Source organism: Hippocampus bargibanti, linkage group LG04, assembly GCF_051943395.1.
Source record: "Hippocampus bargibanti isolate YZ-2025 linkage group LG04, ASM5194339v1, whole genome shotgun sequence".
Taxonomy (NCBI): domain Eukaryota; kingdom Metazoa; phylum Chordata; class Actinopteri; order Syngnathiformes; family Syngnathidae; genus Hippocampus; species Hippocampus bargibanti.
Genome location: NC_142737.1, coordinates 32,124,266 through 32,145,666, shown reverse-complemented (window position 1 = coordinate 32,145,666; position 21,401 = coordinate 32,124,266). Strand labels below are relative to the sequence as shown.

At 44.4% G+C, this 21,401-nt stretch overlaps 3 protein-coding genes across 3 annotated transcripts; 2 read left to right on the top strand and 1 right to left on the bottom strand.

The window, feature by feature from the left end:
• Positions 1 to 179: 179 nt before the first annotated feature.
• On the bottom strand, positions 180 to 8,869 carry LOC148899741 (serine/threonine-protein phosphatase 2A catalytic subunit beta isoform). The gene is made up of 8 exons (XM_088995319.1): positions 8,455 to 8,869; positions 6,010 to 6,048; positions 5,754 to 5,924; positions 2,376 to 2,549; positions 2,213 to 2,302; positions 1,978 to 2,139; positions 1,762 to 1,880; positions 180 to 765 (listed from the first exon to the last, which is right to left on the bottom strand). The coding sequence occupies exons 1-8, from the start codon at positions 8,554 to 8,556 to the stop codon at positions 693 to 695; spliced, it is 930 nt and encodes a 309-aa protein (XP_088851445.1). The 5' UTR covers positions 8,557 to 8,869; the 3' UTR covers positions 180 to 692.
• Positions 8,870 to 9,008: 139 nt separating this feature from the next.
• Positions 9,009 to 13,973, top strand: srp19 (signal recognition particle 19). Its single transcript, XM_088995331.1, has 5 exons — positions 9,009 to 9,403; positions 9,879 to 9,954; positions 13,245 to 13,316; positions 13,404 to 13,512; positions 13,593 to 13,973. Exons 1-5 carry the CDS (start codon positions 9,366 to 9,368, stop codon positions 13,721 to 13,723), a joined length of 426 nt encoding a protein of 141 aa, XP_088851457.1. The 5' UTR covers positions 9,009 to 9,365; the 3' UTR covers positions 13,724 to 13,973.
• Positions 13,974 to 15,627: 1,654 nt separating this feature from the next.
• rsph14 (radial spoke head 14 homolog) lies at positions 15,628 to 21,401 on the top strand. Its single transcript, XM_088995576.1, has 6 exons — positions 15,628 to 16,546; positions 17,013 to 17,115; positions 18,184 to 18,302; positions 18,364 to 18,595; positions 18,671 to 18,807; positions 20,962 to 21,401. Exons 1-6 carry the CDS (start codon positions 16,372 to 16,374, stop codon positions 21,231 to 21,233), a joined length of 1,038 nt encoding a protein of 345 aa, XP_088851702.1. The 5' UTR covers positions 15,628 to 16,371; the 3' UTR covers positions 21,234 to 21,401.

Genomic DNA, 21,401 nt, shown 5'->3' with positions numbered 1-21,401 from the left:
TCGTACAGGAAAGAAGTACAGATGACGGCTGAAGAAACCTTTTCATTTATTTATTCACCTTATAAACCATCTTTGAATGCGTGTCAGGTTCATGATTGGTCTCACAAAGGAGAAACCTACAATTCACAGAAGAAAAGCGACATACGAAGTGCGAGAACAGTCAACAAGGACGCGGAGACTGTTTTGTCAACAGGACATTTTATTCGATAGTAGAGTGGTCTCAAATGACAGGAATATAGTTGCTGACTTGATGGCAGCTACAACTCACAGCGGGACTACTTCAAGCAAATGCTAGTTTTCTTCTTCGGCGTCCTCATGTTCCAAACAGAAAAAAAGCACAAATGTGAGCAAGTGTGGTGAGATGTGATCAGATGGGGATTAAAAAAAAAGGGGGGAGCAGTGATGGGGGGGAAGAATATGGCACATTTGGTCCACCTCAGAAGTTTTATTATGTCTTAAAAACATTTCATCAACAGAAAGAAAAAAAGGTGACATCTTAGTTGCACGTGTAGCACAGCGTTAAAGACAGCAGAGTGGAAACAAGTGTTTGGGAAGGGGGCGGGGTCAAGCTGAGAACAGGATGGGGGGAGGGGTAACGGGGTAGCTTTTAATTGGGGACCAATCGCTTCTTTTCTCGGTACAGTAATGAAGGTTGAAGGTGTGCCACCAACAAGGGGGACGGCGTCCGATGTTCACAGGAAGTAGTCGGGAGTGCGTCTGGTCACGTGGGGCTCGCCGCGGCGAGGGGCGGGGTCAAACTGAAGGCTGACGAGAAAAGAGAGCGAAGCGTGTTAAAGGACAACCGACGTCACTTTTCAGAAAAACGTTTTATAGCATCTAAAATACCCAAAACATGCAGGCTGATATTTTTAGTCAAATGCAAAACACCAATAAAAATGACTTAGTGTCCCAAAACTGCCAAAAAATGAGCTTGGAACTGGGGAGATTCCGAAAGTCTCGCCCCCTTGTTCGTGACGTCACGCCAGGATACTCCTTCACAAACTGCCTTGCTCCAGAATCAAAACAATGGCTTCAGAGATTTCAGATTCAGAGAAGACGCTTTCTTGTTACTCATCCAGTTATGAATATGATTCAAATAGTTCTAAAGAGGAAAGCATAAATGTTTGCAATCGATTAAAGAAGTCCTTCCTGTATCATTTTGCGGCGTCTGGACTCCAATGTAGCTCCCCGAAAATGCACAAGATGGCGCCCAAGCCCTGTTGGAAATGGGCTGATTTTTTTGCTGGGAATTTGTGTCAACTAGTATCAGATAGTCGTCTTGGTGAAACACACAACAATGCACCATCGCGTTATTTATGTGTTTTCCTTCTAATTTCGCCATCAACACAAGCTCCGTTGGAAATGGGCAGATTTGTCCGCTGGGAATTTGTGTAAACTTACACCTTTCTTTATGTGTGTGACCGCAATTGGCTGCGACGCACAACGATTCACCATCGCGTTATTTATGTAGTTTTCCTTCTAATTTCGTGATCAACGCGGTGTTTTCAGATGAAAAAAAGTACCCAAAATGCATTGTGTGTTGCTTTCTCGGTCAGGGGCGTGTCCTCCGTGACATCACTTAGGGCATCGGAACAAGTCTTAAAACGTAATATATAGCAAAATGCGGTGGGATCTTTGTAAAATGCGCTCAGTAGAAGTCATTTGAAGTGATTTTAGAAATTACGGACGCAACTTGTCCTTGGCCTTTAAGGACCGATCAAGTGATCAAAATGGCGGGCGGCGTCGCACAGACGGACTTACAAAGAGTACTTGAGGGTGTCATCCAGTTCCATGATGGCCGCCTGGTTCCCGCAGCGGTAGCAGTAGTTGGGCGCGCTGAAGATGGTCACCACGTTCTTGTCGTGGCCCCAGTTGTAGCCCTGGGAAAGCACAAAAGGCGAGCGTAACGCGTTGCGACCCTCCATCACCATGGAAACAGAAGACAGTCGCTGGAAAATGGAGGTTTAAACGGCTTACCTCCATGACCAGCTGATGCGCGCGAGACACCAGCGTCAGGCCGTTGGCGTGGTTGAAGGTTTCCGAGATGTCCTGGCCAAAAGTGTAGCCCGCCCCTCGGGGGGAGATGCCCCAGCCGCCGCGGTCGTCGGGGTCCGACCACAGCAGGTCGCACATGGGGCCCTGCCAGGGAGTGAGGCGCCAGGGTTACTTTCACCTTTGACATTCGCGGCAATTCACACGGGAAAAAGCCCACCTCGTGCGGGACCTCCTGCAGGCGGTCCAGAGCCCGTATGTGGTCCAGGGTGTCGATGGAGGGCGACAAGCCTCCGTGGAGACAGAAGATCTGCAAGAAAATCAGCCAGATCTTGACTCGCATGAACGCCACCCACCCAAACCCGCTCCGAGGCCACGCCCACCTGCCCGTCGACCAGCGCGGTGAGCGGCAGGTAGTCAAACAGGTCGGTGAAGTACTTCCACACGTTGGCGTTGCCGTACTTCCTCAGGCACTCGTCGTAGAAGCCGTAGACCTGCGTGATCTGCCGGGACTCGTGGTTCCCTCGCAGGATGGTGATCCGCTCCTGGAAACGCACCTGAAAACCACGTTTGTCGTCAGAAAACTAGGATGCCAATCAAATTCAGCAGGACATACCACTGGCCATCAATAATAGAGGGCCTCTATTAGCTGTCTAGCTGGCTGGTTATCTGACTGGCTAGCTAGCTATTTGCTATCTATTAGCTGTCTAGCTGACTGGCACTCTAGCTAGCTAGCTAACTATTTGGCTATTTAGCTGGCCTGCTGGATAGCTGGCTATCTGTTAGCTATCTAAAAGCTAGCTGGCTAGCTTTCCATCTATTTGAGTTACTTGCGGGTTGAGTGAACGCTGGCGCGTGAGGCTGCCGCTGCTAACCCACTGAAAAACTCATTCTGTGACTGTAAAGTGACCTTGAGAGTTTTGAAAGGTGCTTAGAAATTAAATGTATTTTTTTTCACAGATCCTCCTTTCACTAAAATAATAGCCTGTGTCATTTTGGGCAGAGAACACACAAAAATCACATTTGTTTTTCTACTTCTTTCTTTCCTTTCATAACTTTGCTGCTGTGAAATGTAAATTTCTCCACTGCAAGATGAATGAAGGCTAATCCAATCACATCTCCACCGTGTTAACTCCTCGACTGCCAGACAATGTGCAAAATTGTGTCCAACGCCGCCATCATGAAGATGGTGGTGATCACCACAGGTGACTTGAACTCATTCACTCCTAGAAAAAGTACCAAAATGTGTCCACTCCAGTGCCAGGGTTTTTGTCATTGTCACTCCAATTCCAGGACCCACAGAATATGGAGTTTTAGGACGACATAAACATTAAATTCAGCGTTAGAAACCTTAAAGTATCTTCTTTAATCATAAAAACGGTTCATTCCTAAATTATATGGGTTTGGAGTTATCAGTGTTTAAAATGAGGGCAGCTGGCCAAAATACAATACATACATATAATAATAATACATTTCATTATAAGCGCCTTTCAAAACTCTCAAGGTCACTTGACAGGATAAGTTTTTCTGTAGGTGAGCAGTGGCAGCCACACGCGCCAGCGTTCACTCGACCCGCAAGTAACTCAAATAGATGGAAAGGTAGCTAGTTAGCTAATAGAGCGCTAATAGATGTCAGCTATCTATCCAGCCATCCAGCTAAATAGCTATATAGCTAGCCAGCAAGCTAAACAGCTAATAAGAGCGCGGAAGTGGAAAAAAAAAATAAAAATTGAGAAGTCTGACCAGCGCTTTATCTGCACCCAAGCATGAAATCCAAAACCCGAACAAATTCAGGAATCTACGTCATATTTTCAATTCCTGAATAAATGGCAGGGAATGACTTAATATTCTGCGACTTTGTACTTGTCATTAAGATTACATTTTCAATTTCTTTTCCTTCCACAGCCAATCCTGCTCTTGTTCAAATATTATTGCTGTGACAACGTCAATTCGCCTTCATAACTTCCCCATCGACAGTGATATGGAAAGACGCCGCATTCCTGTTCAAAGAGCAACATTTTATGATCACTTCTAACATCTCACCATTAAATCTACCCCATTTTTATCTCAAAATGGCGATTAAAAAAAGAAAAATAAACAAGGTTGTTGAAACAAGGTCCCAACAAGGGTGCGGAAAATCCTCCTGGACCCTCCTCACCCTGCACACCACCTTATCCAGCTACTTCCCACAGGCAGGCGCTACCGATCCATGCGCACGAAATCCAGCTGACATTTAAACAGCTTCTTCCCCCGTCGCCATTAACTCTCGAAACAGTAACCCAAATAGAACCGTATAGTGCCTCCATTTTTCTCAATTTTTTGATGATACTAGTGCAGCATGTTCTACCGGAGACTAATTCCTTGTGTGTTCTACAGTGATACCTTGGCTGACTAACTTAATTGCTTCCCAGAAAGTGTCTCTAAGGCGAAAAGCCGGTATTCCAAACATTAATTTCCCATAGGAAACCATTAAAATGAGACTAATACGTTCCCGGGTCAAAATAAAACATAATTTTCAACTAAATAAGCCTTAAAGGACAACCAACACCATTTTTTGTTTCCTAACTGACATCAGAAAAACATTTTCTAGCATCTAAAATACCCAAAACACACAGGATGATATTTTTAGTCAAATGCAAAACACTAATAAAAATGACTTAAACTGTCCCAAAACTACAGTAAAGTCTCGTTATATCGATATCGGATATATCGATATCGGATATATCGATAGTCCAGGTTATATCGATACTATTTCTATGCACGCACAGAGAAAATTACATGCAAACAGGGTCGGATATATCGATAGTCCCGGTTATATCGATATTTTTTCGGACTCCCTTGAATATCGATATAACGAGACTTTACTGTACTTCAAAATGACCCAGGAAACGCAGTTTCAGAAGGTCCCGCCCCCTTGTTCGTGACGTCACGCCACAACGTCTTGCATTGCTTTTGGAATCAAAACAATGGCTTCAGATTCGGAGAAGATGCTTTCTTGTAACTCATCCAGTTATGAATATGATTCAAATAGTTCTGAACAGGAAGGCATAAATGTTTGCAATCGATTAAAGAAGGTCTTCCTGTATCATTTTGAGGCGTCTGGACTCCAATGTAGCTGCCCGAAAATGCACAAGATGGCGCCCAAGCTCTGTTGGAAATGGGCTGATTTGTTTGCTAGGAATTTGTGTTAACTAGTATCAGATAGTTGTCTTGGTGAAACACAAAAATGCACCATCGCGTTATTTGTGTTTTGCTTCTAATTTCGCCATCAACACGGATCAAAGTACCCAAAATGCATTGTGTGTAATTTTCTCGGTCAGGGGCGTTCTAGACGTGACGTCACGTCAGGCATCATCATCAACTCGAAAACATGACTTCATGAATATTCAGCGCGAGTCTTAAAACGTAAAATATAGCTATATGCCGTGGAATCTTTGTAAAATACGCTCAGTAGAAGTCATTTGGAGTGATTTTACAAATTATGGACACAACTTGTCCGGAGCCGTCGGTTGTCTATTAAAACTACACACAATATACCTTATTTTCTAAGTGTTGTGGCGCTCCGTGTGTTTCCCGAAAAATAGTTTGTATGCCAAGATTATATTCTCGCAAATTTAACGTTCGTAAGGCGAAAAGTTTGTTAGCTAAAGCGTTCGTCAGTCGAGGTATCACTGTACATACTTGGCAATGAAGATTATTCTGATTCTGATAAAGTATACGCGGTAGCATGCCAATCAATTAGTAAAAATCTGTGGGCGGACCTTTAGCGTGACGAGCAGCGTGACCGTCTCCACTGAATAGTAGCCTCTGTCCACGTAGTCCCCCATGAACAGGTAGTTGGTGTCGGGGGACTTGCCGCCAATCTTAAAAAGCTCCATCAGGTCGTGAAACTGGCCGTGCACGTCGCCGCACACCGTCACCGGGCATCGTACCTGATGGCAACACGGCGCGCCGTCAATCAAGTCACGTTAGCCGTTCCAAAAGTTAAACAAAGCCGTGACTAGAAGCTTCACTCACCTCTTGGACGTTTGACTCCTTGGTTAGAATCTCCTTAGCCTGATGGGTGACAATGAGAAGAAAGTAGGCATAACAATAATAACAAAAAGAAATAATAATAATACATTTCATTTATAAGCTCCATTAAAAACTTTCATGGTCACTTCACAGTCACAGGAAAAGTTTTTCTTTGGGTGAGCAGCGGCAGCCACACGCGCCAGCGTTCACTCAACACGGAAGTAACTCAAATAGATGGAAAGCTAGGTAGCTAATAGATAGCCAGCCAGCTAAATAGCCAAATAGCTAGTCAGCCAGATAGCCAGCCAGCTAGACAGCTAATAGACAGCAAATAGCTAGCTAGCAATTGATTGATATAGTGCTTTAACAACAGCGGAAGCTGGAACAAAGTGCTAACCTGGACAAAATGCAAGTGCTTTACCTCGTGGAAGTGAAAAGGCATCGTCGGATGAAATATCAAAACGCGAACAAATTCGGGAATGGCGCTCTACGTCATATTTTCAATTCCCGAATAAACGGCAGTGAACCAGTTAATATTCTGGGACTTTGTACTTGTCACTCAGATGCCATTTTCAAAAAGATAGAACGCGAGCTAACTAGCTAAGATAGCTAATAGATAGCCAGCGAAATAGCTCGCCAGTCAGCTCGATAGCTGATAGTAAGTAAACAGATAGCAAATAGGTAGCTAGCTAGATAGCCAGCTAGCTAGATAGCTAATGCCGCGTAGATCAAAAAGGCAGAATTTTTTAAATCAGATTTCATCCACATGAGACAGACATACTATAGCCCCCTCCTCATAAAAAAACAGAAGTGCTGTAAAGTCATAAATAGGCAGGCTGTAATGTGAGTGGTCATGTGATCTCCAAGCCTCTCACAGACCTAGCTGAACTTTTCTTTCCAATTTCCTGCGCTGATTATTCATAAACGACGATTTGCCAAATGCTGAGCAGAAATTTTGCAATCGAAGGGGGCGTCATTTTGTGTTCGATGAAAAGGTTTCTTCAGACGTCATCTGTACTTCTTTGAAGGTGTTGGATGTTTTGCTTCTCATCCAAGAGGCTTCGTCAGTGAACTAAAATTTTGCTGGTATATATATCTACCATATATATATATATATTCATTTTTACAATGTACACTACATTACTTTGCTTTCCATTTGGCAGCCTATCTTTTGGATGCGATAATTTTTGTCTTAAAGTGTTTATCGGTTTGAAATAAGTAGGAATTTTGTACTCCTCTCCTTTTAGTATCGTCACTTTTTTGTTTTAATTCCCTATTCGTTCTCTTTTGACATTTGTTAAAAGACCACTGAGGGTAACCAGTTTGTGAGTGCTCTCCTGACATGTTTTGACTCCTTTTCTCCTTCGACGCTTGTTGGTATTAGTTTAGCCCTACGCTGGAGGGTTCTGATACCTCCTAGTTTGTGTTGGAGAGGATGGTTAGAGTCAAAAAGTAAGTATTGGTCAGTGTGCGTGGCCTTCCTAAAGGGTTCTGTTTTTTAGCACTATGTCCTCTTTTATAATACTTTACAATCCAAAAAGGCAAGTTGGTTCTCTTTCATGTCCTCGCGAGTAAATTTAATATTGATGTCTACAGAGTTGAGGTGATCTGTGAAGGTATGCATTTCTTGTTTTTGAATTATCACAAAAGTGTCGTCCACATATCTAAACCAGTGCCTGGCTTTGTCCCCGGAAAGTGCGGTATTGAGGACAACCTTGGTTATATTTTCTTCCAATATGATAAACGAAAGACTTTTAATAAATCACAGTCAAAGACGTCTCCATAAAAATGATGAATAGAAGAAGCAAGATGACTGTGATTCGACATACGTCAACGCCAACAACGCGAACGGCTGCGTCACTACAACGGATTTTTTTAATTCTGCATCACACTTTGTATTAAAATCAACCAGACTTGACGTTTGTGCGCCTTATCGTTCGTTTTAGCGTCTCTTTTCGCGAGCCTTGTCAGCTTGATGCAATCAATCAGATGATCGATATCGGCGGGGCGCGGCGCAAAAGACCACAAATGATCGCATGGTGGACGCAAAGCCGTCAAATGTATCGCTGGTGTGTAGAATACACCGAATGACATTTGAAAAGCGTGAAACATTTCTCGGGTCGCGCGACATGAAAGGGGAATGGGACGAGTAGTAAAACCGGCTCCGTCTATTGAGTGGATCCGGGAGAAAACGATGACAATTTGGGAGCATCAGATATTACGACACGACGATTAATTAGGACAGCCGGTGGCTTATAATGCATTTCAAACAAAAATCTCCATGTTTTACGCGGTTCTGCGTCGGGTAGCCGACCGCAGCCCGGCGGGAATTACCGCGACCAAGCAATGGCAACCAGAAATTAGCCAGAGCCAATTTCGCAACGTAGGCCAAACCCTTGGCCGGTGTAATGTTCATTGAAATGTACAGAATTCCCGAGCCAAACTCACCTTCTCGCAGAGTGTCCTCACTTGGTTTTCTGAAAGCTGCTTGCACTCATTTAGCTGTTCGATCCATTGGTCTAACTCCTTGGTAAAAGATTTGTCTTCCATGACAGCCGCGGTAGCTCCGCTAAACTAGCTGCGTTTAGCTCCCTTGAAAAAAAAGAGGCCTGTTTCGAGGTTAGCTGAATTAGCCTTTAGCTTGCCGTATTGTTAACCCGACCCAGTCCCGCCAAACGGTCACAAATCCGACGATTCCACCAACAACTAACGAGCCGTCCGGTCAAATTTGATCATGATAAGATACCAAGGATGAATTACAGGCGAAACGAGACTTTTATCGCCCGGGGGGTGTGAAGAGGTCAGCAAGTCCCCGTTGCGGCAGACCGGAGCGGCAGAAGGCGGCGGCTAAGCGATGCGCTAAAAGGGTTAGCTACAATAACATCCGGGCATTTGACCAGCGGCCGTGGGCGGCGCATAAGCGACATTGGGCGGCAGGATGGTGAACTGCAATGCTTTTGCGAGTGGCCATTTTTTGATGTTTGGAATCAAACGCGGGTCGAGTGGACAACGAATGAGCTATTCTGCCTCACAGCGCAGAGGCGTAGAGTTCGATCCCGGCTACGAACGAGCTTGCATGTTCTCTCCGTCCCTACGCCATTTGGATTTGGTTGGGAAAATACAATTCTGAAGGGGGAGTACAGATGAGTAATTCACACCCCTTTACCAATAGGTGGCGGCATTCCACCACGAAACTTCATACGAAGAAGAATGAATCAATCACTTCCTGCCGGAACCGTACTGGTAATGCTGAAATCGAAGCTCAGGACACCCGCACATATTCGGTGAAAGATCGGGCGTATTGACATACTTTTTGCGGACATCCAGAACCAGTGGAGGCGCCAACACGATTGACAAACATGGCCCATTTAACGAAGAACCCTGCCGACAAGGAACGGTGGGTTGTACCTAGTGCTATACCTAGCGTTGTTGAGGCTAATGCAATTAACCCAGCATGAATGTAATGCTTGCAAGAGAATAACACAATTGAACGTATCGCATTAAAGTTATGTTGGGACAGTCAAACGTTATTAATGTCAATCCTATCAATCGTGAATTAAAATGGCGCTGGAATGAAGTTTGTGCCTCTTTGCTTCCCGTAGAGTGGAACTGTTAGACATGACGTGGTCAAGGGGCCTCTTGTTGAACTGATGATTTTTGAGTAATTACTGGAAACCGAGATGCATGTAAAATGCAATGAAATAAGAAATCGTTTATTCTACATGACACTGTGCGATGGCTTAAACTTGTTTAATTGTTTTCCGGAGATGAGAAGTTACTCAGTCGACATTTGGACTCAATTGACATGAACTGTACTTTTGTCACTTTTTGTTGAATTGAGATTTTAACAGTTTGGAATATCTTTTGGCCAGGTTCATCTGCGTTTATCCCGTCTACATCAATAGTAAAAAGACTCTGGCTGGAGGACGAAGAATCCCCGCTGAGAAGGTGACAAATTAATAATAATAATAATTTGCAAGGATGAAGTGAGGAGGGCACTGAAGAGGATGAAGGGGGGAAAGGCACTCGGGCCTGATGATTTACCAATTGAGGTATGGAAGTGCCTTGGAAAGGTGGCGGTTGTGTTCCTGACTGGGCTATTCAACAAGATCTTAGATGGTGAACAGATGCCTGAAGAATGGAGACGAAGTGTACTCGTGCCCATTTTTAAGAACAAAGGAGATGTGCAGAGTTGTACTAACTACAGAGGAATAAAGTTGATGAGCCATACAATGAAACTCTGGGACAGAGTAGTTGAAGCTAGACTAAGAGCAGAAGTGAATATTTGTGAGCAGCAGTATGGCTTCATGCCAAAAAGAGTACCACAGATGCAGTGTTTGCTTTAAGAATGCTGATAGAGAAGTACAGAGAAGGTCAGAAGGAATTGCATTGTGTCTTTCTAGATCTGGAGAAAGCGTATGACAGGGTGCCCAGAGAAGAGCTGTGGTATTGCATGAGGAAGTCTGGAGTGACGGAAAAGTATGTCAGAGCGGTGCAAGACATGTATCATGACTGTAAGACAGTTGTGAGATGTGCTGTCGGTGTGACTGAGGAATTCAAGGTGGAGGTGGGACTCCACCAGGGGTCAGCTCTGAGCCCCTTCTTGTTTGCTATGGGGATGGAAAGGCTGACAGACGATGTTAGACAAGAATCTCATTGGACCATGATGTTTGCAGATGATATTGTGATCTGTAGCGAGAACGGGGAACAGGTGGCGAAGAAACTAGAGATGTGGAGATATGCCCTGGAAAGGAGAGGAATGAAGATCAGTCGCAGCAAGACGGAATATATGTGTGTGAATGAGAGGGATCCAAGTGCAAGAGTGATGCTACAGGAAGAAGAGATAAAGAAGGTGGAGGATTTTAAGTATTTGGGGTCAACTGTCCAGAGCAATGGAGAGTGTGGAAAAGAGGTGAAGAAGCGTGTCCAGGCAGGCTGGAGCGGCTGGAGAAAAATGTCAGGTGTGATGTGTGATAGAAGGGTTTCAGCTAGGATGAAAGGAAAAGTGTATAAAACCGTGGTGAGACCAGCCATGATGTTTGGACTGGAGACAGTTCCACTGAAGAAAAGACAGGAAGCAGAGCTGGTCGTAGCAGAGCTGAAGATGTTGAGGTTTTCTTTGGGAGTGACCAGGTTGGATAGGATCAGGAATGAGTACATTAGAGGGACAACTCATATTAGAGGCTTTGCAGAGAAAGTCGGAGAGGCCAGACTGAGATGGTTTGGACATATCCAGAGGAGAGAGAGCGACTATATCGGGAGAAGCACGCTGAGCCTTGAACCGATGGATGGGTCAAAGAGGACATGAAGGTAGCTGGTGTGAGAGAAGAGGATGATCAAAACCGGGATAGATGGAGGACATAGATTCGCTGTGGCGACCCCTGAAGGGAAAAGCCGAAAGGAAAAGAATAATAATAATAATAATACAGTAAAGTCTCGTTATATCGAGTCCGAAAAATATCGATATAACCGGGACTATCGATATATCCGACCCTGCGCACATGTAATTTTCTCCTTGTGTTCATAGAAATAGTATCGTAATAAGCGGTACTATCGATATAACCGATATCGATATAACGAGACTTTACTGTAATAATAATAATAATAATACAGTAAAGTCTCGTTAAATCAAGTCCGAAAAATATCGATATAACCGGGACTATCGATATATCCGACCCTGCGCGCATGTAATTTTCTCCTTGCGTTCATAGAAATAGTATCGTAATAAGCGGTACTATCGATATAACAGATATCGATATAACGAGACTTTACTGTAATAATAATAATAATAATACAGTAAAGTCTCGTTATATCGAGTCCGAAAAATATCGATATAACCGGGACTATCGATATATCCGACCCTGCGCACATGTAATTTTCTCCTTGCGTTCATAGAAATAGTATCGTAATAAGCGGTACTATCGATATAACAGATATCGATATAACGAGACTTTACTGTAATAATAATAATAATAATACAGTAAAGTCTCGTTATATCGAGTCCGAAAAATATCGATATAACCGGGACTATCGATATATCCGACCCTGCGCGCATGTAATTTTCTCCTTGCGTTCATAGAAATAGTATCGTAATAAGCGGTACTATCGATATAACATATCGATATAACGAGACTTTACTGTAATAGTAATAATAATAATACAGTAAAGTCTCGTTATATCGAGTCCGAAAAATATCGATATAACCGGGACTATCGATATATCCGACCCTGCGCGCATGTAATTTTCTCCTTGCGTTCATAGAAATAGTATCGTAATAAGCGGTACTATCGATATAACAGATATCGATATAACGAGACTTTACTGTAATAATAATACATTTCATTTATAAGCGCCAAGGTTGCTTTACAGTCAGAGGATCAGTTTTTTTGAGCAGCGGCAGCCACACGCGCAAATAGCCACACACTCAAATAGATAGAAAGCTAGCTAGCTAGCTAGCCAATAGATAATAGTAATAATAATAATACATTTGATTTCTAAGCACCTTTCAAAACTCTCAAGGTCGCTGTAGTCACTGGATAAGTTTTTCTGTGGGTGAGCAGCGGCAGCCACATGCTGACTTTGACTTGACATGCGCCAGCATTCACTCAGCCCGGAATAACTCAGATTGAAAGTTAGCTAGCCAGCTAGCTAATAGATAACTAATAAATAGCTAGCTAGCCAGCCAAATATATATAGCTAGCTAGGTAGCCAGCTAGCCAGCCAGAATGCTAATATATAGCAAATAGATAGCTAGCTAGGTAGCCAGTTGTACATGTACACATCTTAATAGAGCATATATTTTATTAAATGTTTTTTTTTCAGTACAAACAAATACAGGTTACTTACTACATACTTATATAAACCTTAAACATATGAATTTCATATTTTTAAGTCACAGGTAGAAAAAAAAACATTACCTTTTTAGGGGGGTGGGTGATACTAGTAGTGCAGAAAAAAATGAGCATTATAAGATAGCTTACCAATAAGAGCTAGTATCTAGATAGCTAGCCAGCCAGCCAGATAGCTATATAGCTAATAGATAGCTAGCTAGACACCGTAGCAAATAGCTAGCTAGCAAGATAGCCAGCTGGATAGCTAGATAAATAAATCAAGAACTATTCATATTGTCTTTTCCTATAAATAAACATGATTAATTATGAATCATAGCGACACCAGTCGTAAATTTTTACTTGTTTATTTCATGATCTGATCTAAAACGGATGGATGTCTGCATGCAGGCGGTGGAGAACCCTTCGTGCGTGGAGATCCGCGATGTCCTGACAGCCGCCGGCGTGAACGTCCTGGTGGAGGTGAGGACTTGGCTCCTTATTGCGATGCTTTTCGGACAGGATGTCACCGCTTGACTCTTAATTTAGTTTTATTTTTTTTGCATCCAGAACAAAATGCATCCCAGGGAGTGGAACCGCGACGTCCAATTTAAAGGTCGAGTCAGAGTTCAGCTGAGGGAGGCGGATGGCAGCTTGTGTCACAATAAGTTCCCCTCGCGTAAGTCGGCCGGGCGGGAATCGGACAGGCGGGTGCCTGTCAACGGAATCGGAATAACGACTTGTTTGTGGGCGTTTCAGGCAAGGAGGTGATGCTGTACGTGTCCGAGATGATCCCCAAGCTGAAGAGTCGCGCGCAGAAAGGTGGCGGGGGTGAAAGCGGCTCACAGCAGAGCGACGGTGGAAAAAAGACCAAGAAGAAGAAGAAGTGAAGCCGCCTCCAAGTTTGGATTCCTTTTTGTGGATGGCATGGATTGATGGTTCATCACGGAACTCCTCGCATACTTTGTTGTATTTTGGAAACTTTTTTTGCCAAAGCCGCCAAGCGCCACATCGCTTCCCACCTCAGAACTTTGCTTTGCTTTCAAACAGAAGAGTGTCTCTTCAGATTTTCAATGAGGACGACTTTAATTCAATGAATGTTTTAATTGGTTCAACATTAAAAAGTCTCGGTCAATCGCATGAATGAATTATAACAATAATAATAATAATACATTTCATTTATTCATTTATAAGTGCATTTCAAAACTCTCAAGGTCACTTTACAGTCAGAGGATCAGTTTTTCTGTGGGTGAGCAGCGGCAGCCACACGCGCCGGCGTTCACTCTACCCGGAAGTAACTCAAATAGATAAAAAGCTAACTATAAGATAGCTAGCCAGCCAGCTAGACCACTAACAGATAGCTAATAGATACTGACATACAGCAAATAGATAGCTAAGGAGGTAGCTTGATAGCTAGCTAATAGATAGCTAGCCAGCCATAGACCAACAGCTAAATAGATACTAACACATAGCAAATACTTGGGTAGGAGCTAGATAGCTAGCAACCCAGCTAGCTAACCACTATAGCTAGCTAATAGCAAATAAATAGGTAGGCTGCTTGATAGCTAGCCAGCCAGCTAGACCACTAACAGATAGCTAATAGATACTGACATACAGCAAATAGATAGCTAAGGAGGTAGCTTGATATCTAGCTAATAGATAGCTAGCTAGATAGCCAGCCAGCTAGACCAACTAATAGCTAGCTAATAGATACTAACACATAGCAAATAGATAGTTGGGTAGGTAGCAAATAGCTAGATAGCTAGCAACCCAGCTAGCTAACCACTAACAAATAGCTAATAGCTACTAACATATAGCAAATAAATAGGTAGGCTGCTTGATAGCTAGCCAGCCATCTAGACAACTAATAGATAGCTAATAGATACTAACATATTACAAATAGGTAGGGAGCTTCATAGCTAGCTATTAGCTAGGTAGCTAGCAAGCCAGATAGACCACTCATAGCTAGCTAATAGATAGAATTGCTCTCTCCGCAACATTTCTTAAACATTCCAACTGGATGGAACCATTTATATCAGGTCAGTCATCGTTTATATAATAATATACAGTATTTTATTTAGAAGCACCTTTCAAAACTCTCAAGGTCACTTTACAGTCACAGGATGTTTTCTGTGGATGAGCCACACGCGCCAGCGTTCACTCACCCCGGAAGTAACTCAAATAGATAGAAAGATAGCTACCCAGCTCATAGATAGCTAATAATAATAACAACAATAATACATTTCATTTCTAAGCGCCTTTCAAAACTATCAAGGTCACTTTACAGTCACGGGATAAGTTTTTCTGTGGGTGAGCAGCGGCAGCCACACACGCCAGCGTTCACTCAACCCGGAAGTAACTCAAATAAATAGAAAGCTGGCTACCCAGCTAATAGATAGCTACTACTACTAATAATAATAATAATACATTGTATTTGTAAGCGCCTTTCAAAACTCTCAAGGACATAGCTAATAGATAACTAGCTACATAGATAGCTTAATAGCTAGCTAGCTTCATGTGGGTCAGGAGATGTGAGACACTTTTTTGGTCAAAGGATTGGATTTGCCTTTATTAGTCTTGCAGTGGAGAAATTTACATTTCACAGCAGCAAAGTGATGAGGGATGTTGCAGCTGCGTGTTTGCTCTCAACATTTAGCTCTCCTCTTTCATCGAGAACTACTTCATGTCACAAAAATGGTACAGCAACTGCTGAAGAATGAATTACTCTGTGTCTTTCTGTTGTAATTTAGTTTTTTCTTTTTACTTCAAGATGGTGCCGCGAGAGTGGCTGCCTTTCCGTCAGCTCTTGTATTTAGTTTTTCTACTTCTTTCTTTCCTTTCTTCTTCTTTTAATAACTTTGCTGCTGTGAAATGTACATTTCTCCACTGCGACACAAAGGCTAATGCTATCCAAACTATTGGGGCTAAAATTAGCTTCTCGTTAGCTTCTCCATGGATGTGCACGTGATTAACAGTTGATTAGATAGTACCAATTATTGTGCTATCTACTAAATGTGCTAAATATATGTGCTAATACATACACCAATATGTATTAGCTAGCTAGCTTTCTATCTATTTGAGTTGTTCCGGGTTGAGTGAGCGCTGGCCCGTGTGGCTGCCGCTCCTCACACACAGAAAAACTTATCCTGCGACTGCAAAGTGCCCTTCAGAGTTTTGAAAGGCGCTTATAAATAAATGTATTATTATCATTCATCCAAATTAACGGCATCCATTTATGATTCAAAAATCCTTTCAAGATGATCGAAACACAAGCACCCAAATTTTGGTAACGATGGTTTGTATATTTCGTCAAACAATCCGGGTATTTCTCCAAAATGCGTCATGTTCACTTTTCTTTTGACGAACACGGATTGTGCCGTTGCTGAGAGTCTCGCGGCGACGTTGACACCCGTGGCTAGGCAACGGTTACCCCGCCAGCAGCGGTAAACAAATTCGCACCAAAGCCGGTCGAGTGACGTCACCACCCAGCTCTACCCAGAAGCCGTCGACCGGTCGCACGACTGTGGAAATCTGGGAAATGACGGGCGTTCACATCGACCCGAGCCGGGCCCCGGTCGCCTTCGGACGGCTGGCCATCCCGGAGTTGTTCGCCCAGCTGGAGGAGCCCAATGCCGTTAGGAGGTTGCAGGCGCTCGCGTCCCTCTGCGACCTCACGCACGACCCGGAGCGACTTTACCAGGTGGTCAGTGAAGGTACGCGGAAGTCGCTTCCACCTCGGGCGTAGTAGCGGCACGTCAGCGTTTCCGCCATTTTGGATGTGTCACCGGCCCGTCGACTGAAAATGGAGTCGCGTTACAATTAACGTCAATTGAAAGGCGTCTCGTCCCACGCCGACATCCACATTTGGGAATCGCGAGAACGCAAATCGACGTTTGATATGGTGATTACAAAACATTGTTGTTTGTAACACCGCGGCCGTCACGATAAAGATTGAAAAACTCGTGAAATATGACGTCTGGCGATCAGAACCAGTTTTTGAAATCTGCGATGGGTCCCAAAAGACGATTTTTTTTTAAGATTCGATGACGTTAAGTATAAAAAAATGAAATCTTCAATCTTCAATGTCTTTTGGTGAGACAGTTTGTTGCTCTAAATGGAGATTTTTAAATTATTTTCCAAGGAAATGCCAACAAGGTTGACACTGGACTTACTCTGCAGGTTTTCTGGACCAGTTGGAGGTTCTGTTGAAGGATGGCGATGCTGCAGTGAGGACCCGAACCTGCGAGCTGCTGCATCTTGTCACCAGCCACAACATTGCCCGGTAAACGTCCATTTTAAAAGTTAAAAAAAAATAACAAATTATAATCAAACCTGGGTTTTCGAACATTTTGCTTATCGACCAATTCGGTTTTCGACCCAAAAAAAATCTGGTTTTATGCCTATGTTTACAAGCGAAAATGGGTGGTCGCTTAAACTGAGCACACCCGAATGCACCACTCAAATGCCCGCCGCTTTCTCATATGTCACTGGTGTCACGTCTCATTGTGACCGACACATTATCGTCTTGTGGTGTTCCATTGTGAGTCGGCTTGTTTTTATTGTTCAATCACGATAAAAAAAGGCAGACATTGATTACATTGCTAATAATGGAAAATGTTTCCGTTTTCGACCAAATCGGTTTTTGAAGAGGATTCTGCAATGTGTTATGGTCGAACACAAGTTTGACTATTCACAATAACTTCGTGTGACGTCCCAGGCGTATGTCACTCCTGTCATGATCTGGTTGGCGACCAACGGGTGGCGCTGTCGGCCCTGCCTGCACCTGCACAGGTGCTGGTCGTCCCGATCAGTGGCGGACTGCCCCGTTCGGATTGGCGACCAACGGGTAGCGACGTCAGCCCTGCCTGCAGCCTCGCAGGTGCTGGTCGTTTTAATCAGTGACACTTAAAATGACTCCCGGCACGACCATCCGGTGTCGGTTCATTGTTTGTTGCATGCATTGTATGCTGTGCATGTGTTTGTTTAACCTTGGCAGACTTTTACACTTGGTTTTATTTTGATACTTTTTTCTGTTCAGATCATTTTGATGTTTTACATTTTGTTCCTGCTGACCTTTATTTTAATACAATTTGTCAAACAACCTCCTGCTCCCTCCTGCCTGCTTTTTGGGCACCCGCCATCACCACCTCGCAAAACGTGACAATAATGGACAAGGGGTACCACAAGGGGGCGTCAAAGGGCCGCTTATGATCAGATAAAACCAAGGCACTCACTCTTTTCTCGTTTCGTTTTGATAACGCAACAAAGCAATTTTTAATTTAATTTTAACATGTAACATGCTAACATGCAAGCGCGCTAACAAGCTAAGCGAGTCGCTGTTGCTCTCTAGGCAAGCCCTCCTATCCTCGCCCCTCCTGGCTCGCCTCTCCCAGCTACTGGACGACCCATCCCCGGTGTGCAGGACGCGCGCCCACCGCGTGATGAACAGCCTGGCGCTGCTGCCCGCAGGTAGGCGGGCACCGCCGCGCCGTCGCCGAGCGCACCGACCACGCCGGTGCTTGTCCGACAGGTGCCGACGCCTTGCAGGCTCTGGTTCCCAAGCTGATGCTGAAGCTGCAGGAGGAGCAGGAGGAGAAGGAGGAGGAGGTGCAGGCCCTGCTGCTGTCCACCCTCAGCTGCTGCTCGCAATTGGACGCCGCCCCGGCGCTCTCCCACCGCGGCGTCACGCTCATCGGACGCAAGCTGTCGCACGCCTGCTCCAACATCCGCAGGGAGGCGGCGGGAGCCATGATGGCGCTCAGGTTGGGGACCCTCGCGTGTCTTTTGCGGCGCTCTGGAGGTCGTTGACCTTCGACCCCGTCCCTTACCGACAATAGCGTCCCGGTGGAGGGCAAGCGGCAGGTGTGCGAGGCGGCGGTGCTTCCCGTTCTGGCGGACCTCCTACGTGACCAGGATGTGGATGTGCAGGCGAACGCCGCCGGCGCCATCATGAACACGGTGGTCATCACCACAGGTGACTTGAACTCATTCACTCCGAGACGATGTGCCAAAATGTGTCCACTCCAGTGCCAGGGTTTTTGTCATTGTCACTCCAATTCCCGGACCCACAGAATACAAGGAACATCCAACTTACGACCGAATTCTGTTCCGACCAAACGGCCGTAAGTTGAAATGGTCGTAAGTCGAAATCCATTCAAAATGTTGAATAGAGACTCGCAGGCTAAATGACTTGCACCCCCCCCCCCCCCCCCAGGTGCCATCACGTGGTCAATTGCTGTGCGAGAGTGAGATGCTGGCTGGCTGAATTGTCGTACACGTTGCGGTGCCAGGCGTAGAATTAAATTTAAAAAATAGGGTCTGGAGGTCATGGTCGTAAGAACGGGTGGTCGTAAGTCAAGCTGGCCGTAAGTCGGATGTTACCTGTATTGAGTTTTAGGTCTACATCAACATTCAATGCAGCGTAAGAAAATTTAGGGTCTTATTTTGTCTGGGAAAAAAAGTTAATTCCTAAATGATATGGGTCTGGAGTTATATGAGCTTAAAATGAGGGCGGATGTACAAAATACAAAGCATATTGGTTGATATATCGCTTTAACAACAGCTGAAGTGGGGAAAAAAGCGTTAACATGGAAAAAAGGGAAATGCTGCCCCCTCGTGGAAGGGAAAAAACATTGCCAGCGGCCATGGCCAACGCTTTATTGGCACCCAAGCATGAAACAAAAACCCCCGAAGAAATTCGGGAACGGCGCTCTACGTCATATTTTCAATTCCCGAATAAATTTGTGAATTTATGATCACGCGTAAGAAAATTTAGACATTGTTCTTTCATCAGAAAAAAAGTTAATCCCTAAATGATATGGGTCTGGAGTTATCTGAGCTTGAAATGGGGACGGATGTACAAAATACAATCCATATTGATTTATATAGCGCTTTAACAACAGCTAAAGCTGGAACAAAGCGCTAACATGGAAAAAATGGCAATGCTGTCCCATCATGGAAGGGAAAAAACATCTTCAAAGGTCTGGCCAGCGCTTTATCGGCACCCAAGCGTGTAACAACAAAACTCGAACAAATTCGGGAATGGCGCTCTACGTCATATTTTCAATTCCCGAATAAATTTGTAAATTTATGGTCACACGTAAGAAAATTTAGACTCTGTTCTTTCATCAGAAAAAAAGGTAATTCCTAAATGATATGGGTCTGGAGTTATATGAGCTTGAAATGAGGGCGGATGTACCAAAATACAATCCATATTGGTTGATAGAGCGCTTTAACAGCTGAAGCTGAAACAAAGCGCTAACATGGACAAAAGGGAAATGTTGACCCCTCGAGGAACGGAAAAAAACATTGTCAGAGGTCTGGCCAGTGCTTTATCGGCACCCAAGCATGAAAAAACAAAACCTGAAAAAATTGGGGAATGGCGCTCTACGTCATATTTTCAATTCCCAAATAAATGTGTAAATTTATGATCACACGTAAGAAAATTTAGACTGTTCTTTCATCAGAAAAAAGTTAATTCCTAAATGATATGGGTCTGGAGTTATCTGAGCCTGAATTGGGGGTGGCTGTACAAAATACAATACAATACATATTGATTTATATTGCGCTTGAACCACACATGAAGCTGCAACAAATCGCTAACATGGACAAAAAGGAAATGCTTCCCCCTTGTAGAATGGAAAAAAACATTGTCAGAGGTCTGGCCAGCGCTTTATCAGCACCCAAGCATGAGAAAAAAAAATTCATGAATGGCGTTTTATGTCATATTTCCAATTCCTGAATATAATCGTAAATGAGTTAATTGAACTTACAAACTCCATCCTGGGAGGCCACAGCCAGGATTGAACCCACAACCCTCACACCGTGCGGTCCATGCAATAACCACTTGTCCAATGAGCCAATCAAAAAAAACTAACTGCTGTTTTATTTTTTTGTTCTTTTTTTTGTAACATTTTGGAATAATCTGTGACATTTCCTTTGGTTGTCCTTGTTGTCCTTCTGTCTTTCAATTCTTCTTTGTTTTCATGTAAATTAGCTTGTTAGCGGAAGTCACTGATCGTCTTCTTCTTTGCGCGTGTGTGTGTGTGTGTGTGTGTGTGTGTGTGTGTGTGTGTGTGTGCGCGCGCCCATCGACCTTTTTCACTGATTTACACCTTTAAACACACAGGGAAGCATCAATGTCTGGAGCTGGACGTCCTTCCGGTGCTGCTGGACCTGCTGTCGCAACGCAAGCGCGACGCGGAAGAGGAGCAGAAGAGGAAGGCGCTGGTCCTGTACTCCCTGCGAGCGCTCACGTCTTTGGCCGAGGCGCCCGAGGGGCGTCGCCGCCTGCTGCTGCAGCTCCCCCTGCTGGTGGCGAGGAGCGAGCCCCCCGAGGACGACGCCGACATTCGGCGCGCCGCCCGCACCGCCGTCAATGTGGTCACCTGGACGCCGTGAGCGAGTGGGGGGCGGGGCTACCCTCCACGCCCCTCCCCTCTCGGCCACATGTTCAATTAGCCCGAATGGACTTTGTGCGATTGACCTGCTAAATTGAATGGACGCGCGGATTAAGGTCAGCGACGCTCTTGCCGCGTTTCTTTCATTGCAAACAAATTCTAATAATAA